The sequence below is a fragment of the Apteryx mantelli genome, chromosome 3 (genome assembly GCF_036417845.1).
Source record: "Apteryx mantelli isolate bAptMan1 chromosome 3, bAptMan1.hap1, whole genome shotgun sequence".
NCBI lineage: Eukaryota > Metazoa > Chordata > Aves > Apterygiformes > Apterygidae > Apteryx > Apteryx mantelli.
The window spans coordinates 97786993-97805775 of NC_089980.1; the positions used below are offsets into that span (position 1 = coordinate 97786993).

At 37.7% G+C, this 18783-nt stretch overlaps 1 protein-coding gene across 1 annotated transcript in view; it reads left to right on the forward strand.

The window, feature by feature from the left end:
• Positions 1 to 18267, forward strand: part of MDN1 (midasin AAA ATPase 1) — a 109203-nt gene extending 90936 nt beyond the window's left edge. Inside the window, exons 85-102 of the mRNA XM_067293986.1 lie at positions 579 to 720; positions 1197 to 1366; positions 2254 to 2397; positions 3224 to 3362; positions 3995 to 4314; positions 4560 to 4721; positions 5081 to 5182; positions 5349 to 5550; positions 6203 to 6379; positions 7921 to 8078; positions 9844 to 9933; positions 10868 to 10983; positions 11616 to 11790; positions 12314 to 12387; positions 12493 to 12607; positions 13930 to 13993; positions 15754 to 15896; positions 17304 to 18267. Of these exons, the coding sequence (XP_067150087.1) occupies positions 579 to 720; positions 1197 to 1366; positions 2254 to 2397; positions 3224 to 3362; positions 3995 to 4314; positions 4560 to 4721; positions 5081 to 5182; positions 5349 to 5550; positions 6203 to 6379; positions 7921 to 8078; positions 9844 to 9933; positions 10868 to 10983; positions 11616 to 11790; positions 12314 to 12387; positions 12493 to 12607; positions 13930 to 13993; positions 15754 to 15896; positions 17304 to 17492 (2682 nt within the window). The 3' untranslated portion in view covers positions 17493 to 18267. The remainder of the gene's footprint in view (positions 1 to 578; positions 721 to 1196; positions 1367 to 2253; positions 2398 to 3223; positions 3363 to 3994; positions 4315 to 4559; positions 4722 to 5080; positions 5183 to 5348; positions 5551 to 6202; positions 6380 to 7920; positions 8079 to 9843; positions 9934 to 10867; positions 10984 to 11615; positions 11791 to 12313; positions 12388 to 12492; positions 12608 to 13929; positions 13994 to 15753; positions 15897 to 17303) is intronic.
• The last annotated feature ends 516 nt before the right edge of the window (positions 18268 to 18783 follow it).

Here is an 18783-nt window from a genome sequence, read left to right on the forward strand (position 1 = left end):
TCACATGAGTTCGTCTAGACCTTCAGGACTAGGAAGCTCTAGTAATGACAGCGTAAAGATACCTGCAGTGACTTACGTGGAGCTATGCTGAATTGAGAAAGCTAATGCAAGACCCAAGACAGTTGATCCAGCTCTGAGCTGGCCTCTAAACACTTGGTTCAGTTATTTGCACATGCGTTATGCTTTATTTTCAATACCAGCATTTGCATACAAGGAACGAAGAGCTGTCCCTAAAACGGCCCGAAGGCAGCATTCAGATAACTGTACTATAGGTTATAGTTGGGCTACCGATTTGTATTTTTAAGGGATTCTGACTGATAAGACAGTTCCTACTCTTGAACAGGTGTGATAGTATTTACTTTAACCCAACTTTATCAAAACAAAGCTTGACTTAAATTTGAAATCCATGTTCTGATACATTGGATGTGTTCAGGTAAAGGCAGCATGAAGTTGCTTTCAGTCTCCAGTTTAGGTTGGCTTTTATCTTTGCACCCGAGGTTATAAATAGATTTGTGATACTTTAATCTTTAATATCTAGGCAAGGTGCATTGTAACTTTTGGCTTTATCAATAATTCAGGTAGAAGACGCTTTTCAAAAGGGCAAAGAGAAGGAAAAAGAGGATCCAGATTCCAAACCAGACATTGAAGGAGAAGACAATGCAATTGAAATGTCAGAAGACTTCGAAGGAAAAATGCATGACGGAGAACAGGAGAAAAAAGGTTTGGCCCTTCCACTAGGGCAGACTCACAAGAAATGTAATAAATCAATCCATTCCTAAATTCATCTGCACAAGAAGAGAGATATTCCAAAACTAATAAATAGATAAGTGGAATGGACCTTTGCTTTTCCCCTCCCAATAATGCCAAAACATTTTGAAAATGGAGGAGGGGGAAGGGTAAGGAATGGAGAGTTTAAGTCATCCAAGTTTGGCACCTGACATCTGTTAGCTTGAGGGAGAGAATGTTGTATGTATTGGTATGTCCAAGAGAACAGTTTGAATCATATAATTAGGCCCATGTTTTTCTGGGTGCATGTGTGTGTCTTTCCCCCTCTTTCTATTGACTGCATAGGGTGATGAGTTTAATTTAAGATGTTAAGGAACATGGCTGCTTATTTGTTTCTGAAGTTAACCAAAAAAAGAAAGCTTTATTTCTTCTGTACTGAGGCACATTCTAAGCTGTGGTGTTGTAAACAGAAAATGATGAAAAATCAGATGAAGAGGAGCTGGATAACCAGATGGGAAATCTTGATAATGCTGAAGCTGATGATAAACTGGATGAGAGGCTCTGGGGGGATGAAGACGAAGAGGATGATAATGAAGATGCCAGTAGTAAAACAGAAGAAACTGGACCTGGAATGGATGAGGTAAAGAGAAAGAGGGGTGGGGAGAACGATATCAAAGGAAATAAACTCCATCAACTTGATATGACCTGGACTGTGAGTCTGGATGTAGGTTGTGGTTTTGATGGCTTGCTGGTTTTGAGAGGGAACTCTGTGCTTGGTTGTGTGCCTTTTCCTCTGCCTTTGCCATTCTGTGAGCCAGTTTTGCTCACTACACAGTCTAATAATGAAACAACTCTATCTCCTAGACTAGTTTTGATCATTGGGTCATCGGCTTGCAGAAGAGTTTAGCATGCATCAGAGCTGAGACAGTGTAAATATCAGGAAAGGAAAGGGAGAAAACAAGCAGGGCAAGGGTAGAGCAAGACTTCCTCCTTTGAACGGCAGTGAGCCACTGGACTGCGTAACTGCATCTCTTGAAATCCCTGTCTAAGAGGGATTAATTGCACTGTCAGCTGCATATCATGAAAGCAGAGTTGGACTAACTCAGTGCAATCAGATTAACTGTTCTACAGTTAGTCTTCAAGAGCTTCAGCTCTCAACTACTTACAGGAGAGCAACTATAATTTATATGTGCTGTGGTGAGCTGCGGCTTGGCATGGAAATCAGAATGCTAGGTTTCCCATCTGAATCATTTGCTTGCTTCAGATGCAAGTTGTATCTCAGTTTGCCAGGTGTGTCTAGGCTAGTAGATTATAAGTTTGTGTAGGTCTCTGTATTGACTCTGCTAATTATAGATTGCTCAAAGAGGGTACTCCCTTGCATAGCAGGTTCTTTGGTCTTGGAATGGGATAATTTTTGTATATCCTAAGTTATTTAGGTTTGTTTTCTGTAGGAGATGCTATCTTACTATTCATACTTTGAGAAGCATGTAGTGTAATCGAGTTTCTTTTGGATTTGTTGGTTCATAGGAGGATTCAGAGCTCGTTGCAAAAGATGATAATTTGGGTGCAGGAAACAAGGATGATAAAAAACAGTTTCCCAAGGATGAAGAAAAAGAGAAACAAACAGAGGACAGTGGAAACGAAGAGAAAATCCATGAACAAATTGATGAGGTAAAAATGATTTGGAATAAAGTAGCTTGCTTTTAAACCATATCCTGTTGCTTACTTCATGCCTTTCTCAGAATTTGAAGGGCTCTTTAACTAATACCAAAGCATGTTCAGAAAAGTTAGTTCATTTCAGAGCCAAAAGTTAACCATGTTGTATCCAATATATTATAGATATATTTCACTGATACAAAATTCAGAAAGAATTTTTGTTTGCATTAACTTAAATTAGTAATGACTGCCAGAACTGGCTTGGCACTGAATTGATGTTTTGATGAACACAGCCAGGAGGTTCTTGTTCTGTTGTCTTTAGCAGTTATCTCAGGCCAGTAGGACTCATCCCAAAATCTGTATATAGTATGCTTAAATGTTTGGAAGAGCACATTTATGCAAAGACTTCAAAGAAGAAAATTAAATACATGTACCTGCTTAAACACATAACATTGCATACTTATAAAATTGGGGCCTTGTCTGTCCCTAAGCAAGGCTTTTTGAAAAATCTTCCAGAACCATAGGCTAGACAATGTGTATGCATTCTGATGGGTGGCAGATCCTGTTCAGAGACTTCAAGTTCTGAAAACTCTATTCAAAACACAAAACATCTTGTTTTGAAGAAGTACAGTTTATTTAAAAGCAATTTCCAAATTAATCTTTTTTGCTATTCGTGAGGATGTGCACTGTAGGAAATTCTTCAACTGATCAGAATGTAATGTTATCCAATACCTCTGTGTCCGAGAGAATTGAGAAGTATCTTATTTCTCTTCTTCCTCCTACTTTCTTCCCACTTCTTACTTGCCTGTGCTATTCTTTTTCCTCATTCTCTTGCTTACAGCGTGAGTATGATGAGAATGAAGTAGATCCTTATCATGGCCAGCAAGAAAAGCAGCCTGAAGTTGAACCTTTGGACCTTCCTGATGATTTCAACCTGGAGAATGATGAGAAGAGTGATGAGGAGGAAAAAGAGGGTGAAGGTACAGCTGCAAATCTCTCTACAGATTCCCAGTGGAAAGCCAGATAGAAACAGGGGGGAACAGTCAGAGAATGAGCTCCTTTTTATTAAAATAATAAGAAAAAGGTGGTGGTGGTGGAATTCTGTATGACAAAAAGCTGCAATTTAATTTCTATATTTTGGCATTCGATATCAAAAGATGATGTTGAGGTCTTATCTGACCCCTTACCTTCCTTTCATGCGCACTGTGGAGCAGGCTTTCTTATGGCATCCAGGTGATGCACCCTAACTTATGCTAGAAGCTTGTTGCTTCATTCTCCAGTTCCTTTTTCATTTTTAATATTTTTTCTATGATATTTACAAACATTTGTACTTAAAATCAACTGAATATCAAGAAAATTAGATAAAAGGAAATTAACAGGAATACATCTTGCTGTATTGTTAGATATGAACCAATTGTGACTCTTAAAGAAAATACCTGCTGTAGAAAACCAGATTATATGTATAGAATCCTCTATTTTCTCTGTAAGGTTTTTTTTTTTGGGGGGGGGGAAGGGGAGAAGGGCAGGGCTGTTTTATTCCAGGTATCTGTAATATTCACTGTCTCTATACTATACTGAAAGTTTTGTATACATTTCTGATTCTTGAATTCAGAAGAGAATGCTTTTGAAATAGATGAGAAACTTCCTGATTTAAATGAGGCGGAGAATACAGAAGATCAGAATGGAGAGGATAGTGGTGATACAGGTAGAGATGATCAAGATGCAGAGCCAACTGAAGAAGGCATTTCTGAAGATAAAGAGGAAAAGGAAGATGGAGGGGAGAAAGATGATGATAATCAAGATGGAAATATGGAAAACACTGAGGAAGCCGAAGAGGAAGAGTCGCAACCACCTGCTGAGGAAAAAAATGAATCTGCTGAAGAGGAGAAAGAGAAGGGAATTCCCACTGCTAACCAAGGCCTTCAACCTCAGGTAGAGAATAATAAATAAAAGCCTGTATTATTTTTCCTTATAAGAGGCTTAAGAAATGGACGTGGTCTATAACAGTTTGAGACAAATTTGACACTAGATTTGTAGGATGTTAGTGAGAATCTCCATCGGATAACAGAGATCTGCTTACTATTAAACTGGTGTGTTTGTCATCCATATTCCTGCCACCTCCTTGCCCTTCTTCCCCATACTTTTTAGAATGTTAACATAAACTCATGATATTTCAGGAAAAAGAGGATAAAGATAATTCAGAGAAGGATGAGCAGGTCCCTGAGCCTGAGGAAAGAATGGAGCATGAAACACAAGGGCAGACTGGGCAAGAAAACCTGCAGAGTGACAGTGCTGTTGAGCTGGCTGGAGAAGCTTCAGAGAGAGACCAGTCTAAAGAGGTAAACTACGTAAAGTGTCTTAGAAATGCTAGACCTTGGGAGTATGCTTTCAAATTACAATCAAGAAACTGCTGCCATATTTTAAAAACTGATTGATGTTTTAAAAATTGAATCTTAAATTCACTAAAAAATTGAAGATCATGTAGATATCTTCCTAGTAGTGAACAGTATGAGTTTAGGCTAATTCTTAAGCTGCAGAATTTCTTGTCTGCCTTCCACAAGAATAATGCTTGCAGTTGTGAGCCATTTCTCATTCAGATTGGAAGTCAACAAAGCATTTCAGTTTAATTTCTGAAATTTGTGTACACGGTTGCGAAATCCCTCTTTCAATTATAGTTACAATTCTTTTGGTCTCTCAGGAATATGGAAGCGGAGCTGCAAGTGCAAATCAGTCAGAAGGCCATGAATCCACACGCATGGCCCGGATGGCTTCTCAGAAGCAAAGCAGAAAAAGTACCCAGGTTTGGCTCTCTTCTTCAATTTCTTAAGCTTAGTACAAAATTTGAATGACTTAATATTAAGCAGCAAATGGGTAGGATTTGTATACCCTGTTAGAACTCTTGTTCTTATCAGTGTTCGGTTGCAGCTCACCTGAGAAGTTCATGGTGTTGATTTGTTCATTTTCAGAGTTTCAAGAGGAAACCTGGTCAGGCAGACAATGAGCGTTCAATGGGAGATCACAACGAACGTGTCCATAAGCGACTGAGAACCATAGAATCCAGTAGTGAAGCCAAGCAGAATACAACTCAACCTAAACAAAATGTGGAGGAGGCTGATGCATTTGAACACATTAAACAAGGCTCCAAATGCTGTGATGCACAGACCTATGGTATGATGGTGTTTCTGGGTGTAAGGAGTTGTCATGGCAGAATCAAGTCCCAAAACTCCATAGTTTTTCCCAGTACCATTTTTTTTTAGTTGTTTAACATTCTTGCTTTGGTTTAAGATGCGGCACCATTTCATACAGTAAATACTACTCTTCAATAATTAGGTTCAAACTAATGATAGGATTTGATTTTCAAAAATATTGAATTTGCCCATAAAGATGGGATTTTAGTCTATTAAACCTATTTAAAATCTTTTCCCTCCTAATCTCACTTCATTTACTTTGAAGACAAAATTGCTACCACACATGCAAAATATTTAGGTTAATATAAAAGGTTCTTAATTCTGTGTCTAACAAATTGATGGTTCTTTAAAACTATTCCTCTTATTTTAAATTTAATTAAATTCATTTCTAGATTGAGTGCATTAAAGTAATTTGTCTGTTTTACTCATAAGGTTTTCAGAGCAATAACTCACTGACACAACATGGCACAACACAGCAAAAGATAAAATTGATGATTGACACAGTGGCTCAGATGATCTCTTCTGAGGTTCACTGAAGCTGATATACAGTGGCCTCAGAATGCAGTGTTATCTGTAACATTACTACTTTTCCTTTCTTTTTCCCCTTAATCAATCTCCTTCCCTTTGTACAGATGTCGCTAGCAAGGATCAGGAAAAACCTATTATGCCTCTTGAAGAAGAAAAGGAAGAGGGAGATCCTGAAGATGTACCTATGGAAGCAGAAATGCAGAATGATGAGGATCTCAAAGCAGTAGATGCAGAAGAGTTGAAGCCAGAAACAAGGAAGTCTACAGCCACTAAAAATTCTGGTACACTTATTTTAAAATTCTAAGTGCATACTCAAAAGTGTGTCTAAATGTGTATGTAGGTGTTTATAATCACTTATAATGTGTGTATATACATTTTCTAAGACTGAAGTATCTGCTCTTAATTGTTCTTGCTAAATTGATTGAGTAGCAGTGTGACTTGCTGCTTTCTTTCAAGTTAATGGTCTCTTATCTTTATTTGTTTCTTTGAAGAAGTAAAAAACAAACATTTTCCCACTGTTAGGCACAATGCCAATAACTGGCATACAGCAATGCATTCCAGTCTCACCAGCAGCAGCACATAACTGAACTTTTATATGTAACTTGACAAAGCATCAGGAGGTTGAGGAGCTGATCTGAATGACATCAGGTGCAGCAGCAGCAGCACCAAAGTGTCACTGTCTTGCCACTTTCTTGCCTAAGTGGGAATGGAAGTAAACAAAAGTGAGCTGCCTCAGAAAAAATGTGTACCAGGTGTGAATGGTTGGCAGCTGAGAAGAAGACAGATCTGACTTGTCAGCCACACAGCCCACATAAACAAAATAAGCTAGGTATAAATAATCTTTTGACAATTGCAACAGCAGTGTTTCATTTGAGTGAATCTGAACTAATGAAACTGTAGGCTGGAATTTTGAATGGTTTTTCTTATCAAACAACGTAAAATGTGCCTGAAGAGAGGAGACAGGAGAGAGCTTTTCCAGCCTGAATTCACCTTCTGCTCTCCCATTCCCTTCAGGTTTGATCTCTTCACTTAAATCTCTTGCTGAGTTTATTGGCTTTATGGTACAGGCATGCATGTAATCAATCTTACAGTATTTGTTTTTCCACAAGATTTTCTAACAGCATGTACTGAAAAACCTGTGCCTTTGAAATATATCCTCCAATGTCATACTTTTTTTTTTTCCTTAGAATAATTCTTAAAAAATGAGTTGAGTGCAGTAGTAGAAACACTGCTAAAATAAAATTTCTAGTCCACTCATTTGTTTCTAAATTAATTCTGATTTACAGGAAGCCATTCCATAACAGAAGTAGATTCTTCTCATTCAGGAGAAAAGAAAAGATTGACATTATTTTTTAAATGATGATTTTCTGAATGTTCTCAGATTGACATATACCTTATGTTACTTTATTAGAGAGTCTAAGTGGCTTGAAAAATGTATTTCACAGATGGAATTTTCAAGTATTAGATTTGTTCACTAACACCTTTGTTCATTATGCAATAAGGCTGCAAAAGAGAAAAACAGTTTGCCTAAGGAAATGCATATCTGTTCTAATGAGTTGCAGGTTCTTATATTCACCTGTTCCTAAAGTTGTTTTAGAATTTATTCCTACAGTTGATTATTTTAGAATGTATGCACTCTTTGTCTTCCAAAATAATTTCCAGGTTGCATTACAAAGCATATGAGTTGGTGTAAAAGAGTCAAGATATAATACTGGTTCTCTCTCTTTTTTTCTTTTTTTTTTAATATGCATATGCATGTGTGTGTATACGTATATATGTATTTATGTGACCATGAGGTTAGTAAAGAATTTTGTGATTCTAGGATCAGGTGAAACAGAGTTGGAAATCCAGACTTTTGAATCTGAGGATGTCAATGACTCTACTACTGAAAACCCCCCAAAAGTGACAGAAGAGAAGCCAGAGAGAAACAAGGACTCTACCATACATACAGCCCATCAGTTTCTGGTGGACCTTCCCCAGGTATGGGGAGTTGCTTCTCACAATTACAGTAATAGGAACACTCTATTTTAATTGACCTGAGTTCATGAAACTGAACTGTAATGTTTAGAATTACTTTCATTAGACAATTCAGTAGCTTGCTGTTCTTTAATAGCAGTATGAAAAGTAACACAAAAACAAAGGTGTATACTGCTGAATGATACCTTTTAAAATGGAAATACCTCACCATTGATTCTATGTGGGAAGGTCCCCATCTTTGCCCCTTAAAAATACCTTTTGTTTTGCTAACTGTCAAGAACTGTTTTGCTCAGATGAATCTACTGGTCAAATGTCCAGGCAGAGGGGAAAGCAATGGGCAGGAGTGTGGCCTGAAGATAAAAAAGGATTCACAGTGGTGTGATAGCTATGCAGCAGTGACCTTAAAATACCACCGTGGACAGAGAATTCACCTCAGTTAATACACCACAATACGCTGCGGTGAATTATGAACCTTGTCAAACAAAAATAGTTGTCATAGCTTAGAAAATCTTAGCACTTCAAGTAACACTCATAGTTGTTCAGTACGAACTGTTAGAGAGCTGTGAAAAAGCACATTTTGTCATAAGCATTTCTGGTGATGGTGAATAACCAGTTGATGAAATGAGAATAAGTATTTCCAGTGTCTGTGTTTTAGAAATATGCAGATTTCATGTTTATTGTGTCCTGAGTACTTATTTTGAGGGAGAGATTTTACTCTCTGTGCACACCACAGAAAGTATGTGCCAGGTATCTGCTGCTTCCCTCTTAATGAGGAAAGGTCTGTTAAATGAGGGGATGTTCTATTACTATAGTGAGAATAGCCGAGTGCTTTTTTACAGCTGACATGAAAAACCAGGGGAGGCACTGACCAGTTCCAGTAGTTAGCATTAAATTAAACGGGAGGGGGAGCCCTTGCAGCAGCAGCTAAAGAGGAGGGGAGAAAACATTGCTAAGGAGAAAAGTGTGAGTTCTCATCTTTCAGCGAGAGAGAAGCAGCCCTCTCCACGTACAGCAAGTAATCGGGCCTCCCTTTCTTACACCTGCAGCAGGTGTTTGGAGTTCTGCTGCTGCTTCTTGAGGAATGGGAAGTTATTGGTACTGTTTAATTTACGTTCATAGGATTATTTTGCTTAACATAGTAAACCTGCAAGTTATGCAGACTACACACTACTGTTTCACTAAATTATGGTCTTGCAAGTCAGGAACATAAGTTGTCACTGAGAGCATAATAAAAGCTGAAGAATTGTAATATACCTTGGGTGTCCTTTTACCAGACAATCTTATCAAAAGGTATTTGCTGGCAGGTAAAGAGGAAGGTGGCATTTGATTCTTTAAGTGTTTAGGTGAGGCTTTGAAATATATATATAATTAATTGAAACACATTTTATTTTGGCAGATACTAGATAAATAAGTAGTAGTAAGTAGTTTGATTGTCATTAAAATCTGATGTTTATGTCAAGATAATTTGAATTATCCTGAAGTTCTGTATTTGATTATTTTCAGTGTCTGTATCATAGAAATTCTTAGCTTTGTTTCTGTGCTTATTGTGTCACAGACGTAGTTATTTGGGGGGACGTATTCACCCTTCCTGTACATGGACATTATTCAAAAATGGAGATTTAGAATGAAATCTTCCTTTAGGTTTTTCAGGTGTTTTTATGTCTGAAAGAATGAGAACACTGCCTTTTTACTTTTTTTATAGTCTGCTAAGGTTTGGGAATCACGAGATGTGTGAACTTATTTTACTGTCTCATAAATACACTTTCAGCACATTGTTAGAGATCCTGAAGAGCTGAGAAAGGAACTTGAAAGGCAGCTGGAAGCTTGGCAGACACAACAGTCTGGAAATCCAGACGAGGTTAGTGACCTCATTTTAATATAAAACTCTGTCTTAAGAATCTTCAGTGTGCATTATTTCATCTTGTTTTCCTGCTGAAGCATTGAGGAAGCTGAGCAGACTGAAATCTAAATATTCAAAATTGTATGATTTGAATTTGTCTTCTTTTTTTTATGTTTAACTTCTGGAAAAAAATTATGCTGTTCTTAAAGCTGGGCAGTGCTTTAGATTTTACTTTCAACATGCTCTGTGCAATCTGCAGAAGGTTACTCTGCACTCATTCTGATAATGATCTCCAAAACTTGCATAGTTAGAAATATTTTTCTTAGCCCTGCCAAGTTCCTTCCATTCTGAGTAAACAGTGTCCAGATACCACTTTCACAAAATGGCAATTGAGAGAAGGTGCCTCCTTCAGTTGCAGTGATGGAGTTTGAGTTAACTAACATCAGAACCAGAATCTGATGTTAGATATTGGCTCTGACTGTCCTAGCCATGACTCATAAAACATATTTGGAAATCATTCCTAAATGAAATGGACAGGGTAGAGACTCATTTTGCTGAAATATAATTAACGTAAGTAACATTGGTTTTGATGCCTGATGGAGAACCTTGCAGATTTTATGGCTTGCCTTGCTGTAATACTAACTATGAGATGGGGATCATTACTAGATTTTCCTGTATTGGCAGCAATGCTGAAGTTGCTTCATCTGCTCCTAGAGAAATGATCATTGCATGTTGCAGCTCTGTGGCAGCAAAAGCAATGCTTTAAGTCTAATGCATGTTGTCATCGTTTTATGGAGCACTCACAAAACTCCCTCGTAGTTTCACCTGATAATTACTTAATACTTTCCCCTTTGTACACTGAGGTTTATTTTCTTCTTTCAGGCAGTGCTTCCCAGTGTTTTGTTTTTGCATAATTCACATTTGTTTCTTTCCTTGATGTATGACATTTTAGGAAAAGGAAGCAGCACAATTGTGGCAGAGGTATTTGGCACTGACCGCTCCTCTATCACAGCAGCTTTGTGAACAGCTACGACTCGTATTGGAACCCACTCAGGCAGCCAAGCTGAAGTAAGTTGGGTCTCTCTGAGGCTTCTGATTCTGTTAAACTCCTATTTAACATCTTTACAATGGCAGCTCTGTGTTATTTTTGCTTTTTAACAGTTGTTCCTGTTTGCAAATGCATTCATTTTACTCCTGTATCAAAATACTAATTAGTTTAAGAAATGCAAATGTGATGTAGTTGTAAAGAGTGGTATGCTTTACCTATTCTGAGGATATTGGCTCCCTTTTTTTCACTTTTGTGTACCTGGTGATCAAACTGACTGAAACTTGTGAAATGCTATTGAGTCAAAGATGATGTTAAATATCAAAATGTTTTATGTTCTTTTTAACAATAGTGATTTTGAAAAGTTCTAGACTCAAACTGGAGGCATCTAAACTTAAGGTCTTCTTTCCATTTTAGGCACATAGAATTAAGATCTTCTCTTAGAAGCGCTATACATCTATCTTTGAATAGAAATAGGTGTGATTTTATTTTTTTTTGATCTATACCTAAATATAAATATTACAAATAGCTGTGTCCACAATATTTTATAAGAATTTGTGTATTTTGCTGCGTATGCTGCATAGGTCAGGATTTTCAGAATTAAGTATTTATCAATAATCCCCTTAACTTCATCTCTTTCCCTCTTAACTTTCAGAGGAGATTACAGAACAGGGAAAAGATTGAACATGCGCAAAGTGATTCCATATATCGCCAGTCAGTTCCGAAAAGATAAGATCTGGTTGCGAAGGACCAAGCCTAGCAAACGACAGTACCAGATTTGCTTGGCTATTGATGATTCCTCTAGTATGATAGACAATCACTCTAAACAGGTAAAAAATAAAATAGGAAAGTAGAAAAAAAACCTACCCCTTGTTGATGAATATTATATCAGCTGTTGACCTGTTTCACACAGAAGCGGTGGTAGTTAGAAAGCCTGACGCTGGTGATTCTAGAGCAGTTATTTTTCTGGTTCATGGGCTTGAACTCTACAAAAGGCTGAAATTTGCTTAGTTATACAGTTCATGGGAGCATTAAATACTAGTTCATCATAGCTCTCTTGCAGGCTTTATACTAAAAATGTGTTTCCCTCTAAATACTTATTTCAGCATTTTAACTCACTAGCCTCTAAAGTGGTGTGTCTACCTAAATTGATAAGCTGAAGTCCTCAAGTAGCGTATTTTTATTGCAATGACTATCTCGCATAACTATACTAGCAAACCAGATAGGCAGTCTCTTCATTTATTTTACTAGAAGGTGAAAAATAAATTCAATAACATTTTGCATACTGAATATTGAACAAGTAAAACCTGGAAAATATTATTTTATCTTCATTTAGTTTTTTTTCTTTAATAGCTTGCATATGAATCCCTGGCAGTTATTGGAAATGCATTGACTCTTCTAGAAGTGGGACGAATTGCTGTGTATAGGTGAGTTTATTTTAAATGTGGACTCTTTTTTTCAAGATTTCAGAACAGATTATTAGTACCAGTTTCATACTACCTTTTTTTTTTTTTTTTTTTTTTTTTTTTAAGCTTTGGAGAAACTGTTCAGCTACTGCACCCATTCCATGAACCGTTCAGTGACCAGTCAGGGACACGGATATTGCGCCTTTGCAAATTTCAGCAAAAGAAAACAAAGATAGCTCAGGTACGCAAGAATGCCTCTTGGGCAACAGGTTTGCAAATCTTTTGCAGACAAGATATCAACAGCTTCCTGGTTTCATGGTCACTTGGTAACTTGACCTGGTTGTTTATATTTGAGCGTTTGACTGCTGATTAGATAGCGATGAGACAGGTCAGTATCTTGTAAAACTAAGGGTTTTTTCCTCACTTTTAATTCTGATGTATGTCACTTCAAAAGATTCAACTTTCTCTGTTTGTATTGGGTCTTAAGCTGTATTTTAAGTAAAGCGATCAGTCCTGCTCTTGTCTGTGCCCCAGTGCCAAATGCCATCAAAGTTTGCGGGAGTTCAGGAGGCATTCATGCCATGGATTTGAGCATAGGAGAAGCAGGAAGAACTTCCAGTTTGTCAGGCATCACTTGACTGGTTCCTGAAGAAAATAACTTTCTGTAGTAATACTTTCTGGACATCTGTGAAATTTTCTTCTTTTAGGAAGTTTTTTTGCACTCTTACCTTTCCAGACTTGAATAAATAACTTCAGCTATTAATAAGGACTGCAGCCTTGGAATACAGTCCCAGTCAGCAGCAACTTCTATGCAATATATGTGGCATTACTTATCCTTGCCAAATAACATAGAAAAGGCAGAGAGTTCAACAAATGTTAATTTTCTCTGTTAGAAAACTATTTATTTTTTCCCACTGTAAAGATTTAATATTAGCACCTGCTGCTAAAATTAGACATTTAAAATTGGCACATTCGGGTGTTTATCTCAGTGAGCAAACTGACAAGTGCTCTCCACTGTTAAAGTTGGTTTTCATTAAGTTTTGGAACAGCTGGGACTTTGCAGAGGACTGGAAGGCAAGTAATGTTCTGTCAGTATTAAATGTAAAAGCAGGAGACCCGCGCAGCTTGATTGTGATCTTATGAATGCTAAAATAGGGAGCAATTGACAATTTATATCTCCTTAACTGTAATGATAAAAATGTAACTAGATATCCTGGTTGCAAGTGGAAGCTGAAAAGCTCAGCCTAGAAATAGGGTGTATATTTTTAACAATGAGGTTAATTATTTGAACAGTTTGCTGAGGTTTTGATGGCTTCATTAGCACTGGAAAACTTGAAATCCAGACTGAAAGCTTTTTTTGAAGATTCTGTAGTTCAAAAATAGTTATTAAAATTGAAGCAGGAGTTAATGCAGGAAAGTGCTATGATCTTTATCTGTGTAAGTGGTCAGACTAAACTGTCTTGGCATTTAAAATACAGAAGTGTGTTCTTTATAAATACTACCATTGTTAGTTTATTATTTTATAATAAAATTATCTGACCACCTTATTTGCTTCCTCTGCAGTTTCTAGAATCTTCAGCAAATATGTTTGCTGCAGCACAGCAATTATCTCAAAATATTAATCCAGGTAAGCTTTTTTATGTTAATATTCTTGTTGCCGTGGCAACTGAATTATCGCTGTGGTCCCAAAGCAACATCTTATCAAAAAGACTCCTTCCACTGAGACGTCACTTGCCTTAGGCTTTGGGTATTGCATTCTCAAAAGGAACATTTGTTTGAAATTTAGCTCAAAACCCAGAAGATATCTACTTTATATTTATCAGTAGTTCACTGAAATTCTGTTCAGTGCTTTTTAAAAAGAGCATGACTTACTTGCCTCTCTTTGGAAAAAAAATCCTGGGTCATGTTTACCTAACTGGAATTGAGAACTTGAAGTCTTAGACACTGCCTACTTCTGAGCATCATCCAGCTTCCTACCAACTGTAATGTGCTAAGCACTTGAGTTTGACTTGCATATGTATCCAGAAGCACCCTGTTCTGAGGAGAAGAGTGTTTGCTTCCTACCTGCCTTTCACTGTGGTGCAGATTTAGGTCATGAGCTGCTCAGATTTCCCAGGAAAGCTGGAAGGCTAGTTATCTCAGGTCTGAGCCACAGGTAGCCTCTTTTAGGCTGCTTTGTGTTTGTTAGAAGCTTGTCATGGTGGTACCTACATTTTCAGTTACAGTCCTGTGGTTAAAGCACTCCAGAAGTAGGTAACCCAGGTTTCAGAATCCATTGCTTCTGCTTTGCAGCAGAGTGCCCAGGCTATTGGAGTATTCAGAGTGTGAGATGTCTTCTCCTGTTGAATTAGGTCAGCATGTAGTAACAAGCCCCAGCAGCATGGAGCTAGCAAGAGAGCAGGCAGTAGGAGACATCACCACCCTTTTGTAAAAAGACCAAGCCCTGCCACATTCGGGGCCTGTCTGCAGAAAAGGAGTAAGCAGTCTGCATCCCTAGCCGTTGAGGGCAGGACTTGCATTTCCTGCTGAGTTGACTCCCTTGTAGTTAAAAAAGGGAACAGATAACCTAGCTTAGCTGGAATGGATGGCCCTTTAGAGGGGCATGCCTGCTGACTATGGGCAACTTGGACAAGTTGGGGCAAGGGGGAACTTGGCCGCAGCAAAATAGTTGGTACTGAGGACCCAGCATCTGTGCTGTCTATGTTTCAGGAGTTTTACTTCAGACTAGCTCATCTGGTCCTAAGACCTGAATGCCCTTTCATGGTTGGACTGTCTTGAATGTGCCTCTGGAACCTATCTTCCAGTTTAGTTTCATCCAAAAGTAATCCATTTTGTGCACTCCAAGTTTGTTCTGTGATGGAAGCCAAAGCCCATTAAAAAGGAGACAACAGGGAAACGCACTTCAAAAGCATAATCCTAGTCCAAAGTGAAATGCTAACATAGGTGGACCCATAGGTACCTGCTTTAGGAGAACTGGATATGGTCTGTTTCAGTGCAGCAGCCACTGCTCTGCAAAGCTAGTGATTAGTGGGGTTGGACTCTTAAAATTTAACGAACATTTAACTCCTAGGCGCTTACCGGGCGAGAAGGACAAGGCCATGACTCAGTTCCTTTAGATATTTTCCATGCCTTTCATCATTGCTTATGGTACTGATGGATGACTTTTTCTCAGGTTGTCCTCAGTGGTTCCACAACAATCTTTCTTGACCTACTTAAACTGCAGTTACAATGTTGAGTCACAGAATTCTATTTGATAAAGACTCAACTTCTTCCAAAAACTCTAAGGGTTTTTCCATTATACCTACAGGAGTAACAACAAAATATTGTATTCACCTTTTAAATGGATTACTCTAACTTTCTGGAATTTAAAATGTTCTTTGTGCTTAGAAACAGCACGGCTGCTCTTGATTGTATCTGATGGAAGAGGCCTTTTCTTGGAAGGCAAGGAACGAGTGACAGCAGCAGTTCATGCAGCTCAGAATGCCAATATCTTTGTCATTTTCGTAGTGTTGGACAATCCCAATTCCCGGGTAAGTGCATGAACAATGGAAAAGTGTTCAAGTGCAGTGAATGAGAACTAATACAAATCTTTTCCTTGTCTTTGTAGCTCTTGACAGCTATCTTGCATCTTTTGCAGAGGTCAAAGATATTTAGCCCAATTTCGGTTTTTCCACAATGTCAGATCTTCTACAATTTCTTCCTACTGTGATGTTTATCCTCTTTTGTGTTCAAAAAAAAATCAGCTCCCATGCTACAAATATCCTGAATAAGAACTCCTTTCTTCTAATGTAATGACTGTAAATTTGGCCACCAGAGAGGTAGCTGGCAGGCTGACAAATTGAAAGTTTGAGAGCTGCTTTGTTCCTTCTCAATTTTAATTCTAAATGATCTCTTCTGACAGCAGTCTCCATTTGACCAGACAGCTGGAGCCAATATGAGATTAAGCATCAGACAGAAAGGACTATATGAGTTATTTAGTGTCTGAATTAGGGAAGTTGGATAGTGTATTTGGTAGCTGGAAAAGAACATTGTGTCAGATTTCATAGGTTAGGAAGCTGAACTATCTGGAGCTTTTCAGCTGTTATAGTGCAGTAAGAGGGCAAACTTGAGCTTTGCTTTGAAGTATGTGGTGAAACCTGGTAAGGAAGAATCTAACTGTGTAGTTCATGTTTTATTCCTATCATATTTATTATCATGATTTATTTTGCATAAGAAAACTCAACTGCACGGTACCGAATATTTATTGTTGAAAAATTAACAGTTCTCTAGTTGACAAACTTATAAAGTTCTGAGTAAATCTAGCTATAATGTCAAACTAAAATTCTGAGCAGTGAAATGCACTTTTCACAAGGGTTTTTAATTTTCTGAGGTGCTACACTGATCAATTAGGAAGTTACTTTACAAGAAGTACAGTTGGGGTTTAATCTGGTTTTGTCATTTGTAGTATTTGTTGAAATACTATAAAATAATTTGGTAAAGAACCCTATTGTATTCAGTCACTGCACAAACATAAGTTAAAAACTTTTAGCCCTAAAGAGCTTACAGATGACAGGAAGGAAGTGTCAGCAGAAGGCATCAAATGTATACAAGTAAAATAGTAACAGTAAACTCAAATCATAAAATACTAAGGAAAGACAATTTATTTATAGAACTTCATATTGCAAAAGCTTAAGTTTGGTCTCTTCTAATCTATAGTTCTTTGTTTAGAGCACTTCTAGATAGAAGGGCAAAAGCATTTAACAGCTTTGTGTTCAGCTTTTGATATCTGATTTGACCTGCAATTGAATCCATATGTTTTTAATCTTAAATTAAGGGTTAATAAAGAGTTTTAACAAAGGAGGAATTTCAAGTATTTGAAAAAATAGGATAAATGATACCAAAGGCCAGTAAAGGATGCATGTATTTTAGTAGTCCCAGCAATTTTTTTTCTTTAACAGGATTCCATCTTGGACATTAAAGTTCCTATATTCAAAGGACCTGGAGAATTGCCTGAAATCAGATCTTACATGGAAGAATTCCCATTCCCATTCTACATGATCCTTAGAGATGTGAATGCTCTTCCGGAAACTCTCAGTGATGCGCTCAGACAGTGGTTTGAACTGGTGACTGCCTCAGATACTTTGTAGACTTTGTAGACACAAGTAAATACCTGATTGCTGCTAAATTGCTGAAATAGATGAAATGGCGTTTTGTTGGTGAGCTCACAAAGTCTCTTTCTAAACTAGGATTAATGTGCAGAAGCTGCCTTCTGGCAGTGAGCCAGCCTAAGAACAAAATGGTTTTGGTGCACTCCTCTGTTTCTCAGAGGAGATTAGGTAATCGTGAGACTGTCTTCTTTGATTGCCTATTCCCATAAAAAATGTAAAACTTTCTTCAATTTCTCTTGTAATAATTTATTACTTAAAAAAAAATGTATTTGTAACATTCACAGAGGTAAAATTATTCCTACCACTGTCTATTGCAATAACAAAAATCAGTCTTGCTTCTGGAAAGGTGTTTCTGTATTAGAAGGACTTGAGCTGTCTTGCAGAAGCATTTTTTAGCTTCACCCATGTGGCTGATGCCTCTGTGGGAAGGAGAGGGGAACGGGGAAAGCAGAGAGTTTTACCCAACCAAAAAATAAGTACTTGAATACTTGAAACTGTTCTACAGTTAAACACATCCTCTTTAATTATGGCAAATTTTTTCTGATAATGTCAACAGGGAGTCTTACAAAAAATGCCATGATGTCATCTTCCCTGTATTATCAGTTGACACTGTGAAGTTTGCCCCTCTGTCCAAGGCAGACATTCAGAACCGTTTCATTAACCAGGTGTCTTAAAGCTGGACATGATTTTTTTATTGCAAAGCTATGCATCTTGTATTGTCTGTACTAATAAAAAGAGGTACCACTGTTTGTAATTATGTCTGTTCTTTCACTTGATCAAAGTGTGACTAAATTAAAACAAATTTGCCTCATGGAAATGCTGTGCAATACCTGACACTGCACAAACATGATTTTTTTTATATCAAATATATTCTGGTTTGTGTAATTTCAAAACCTATCCTCCTTTTATGAGGATACACCAGCCTGGAGTTTTTATTACTGGTCTACTCCTTTGGCTCCTTTCCATTCTGCTCAGACAGTGAAAATCTGCAGGAACATTAAGCTGCAGTTTAAACATCCTTAGTCTAAACCCTCTTTTTGAAGATTTTCTTTGCATACAGAAATTGAAGGTGTCTCATTTGAAGTGTGGTGCGTGGGTTTGTCAGAGAATGGCTGGAACATGGGTGTATTCTCAAAGACGTGCTTATTGTCTTGGATTCTGGATGGAAAAATCGTAACTGAGGTATCTTGAGCTGTTGCGAGATGCAGTTGTGGCAAAACCCAGAGGTGAAATGGACAGCAAGGATGTTTCTCATGATACTTTTGTGACT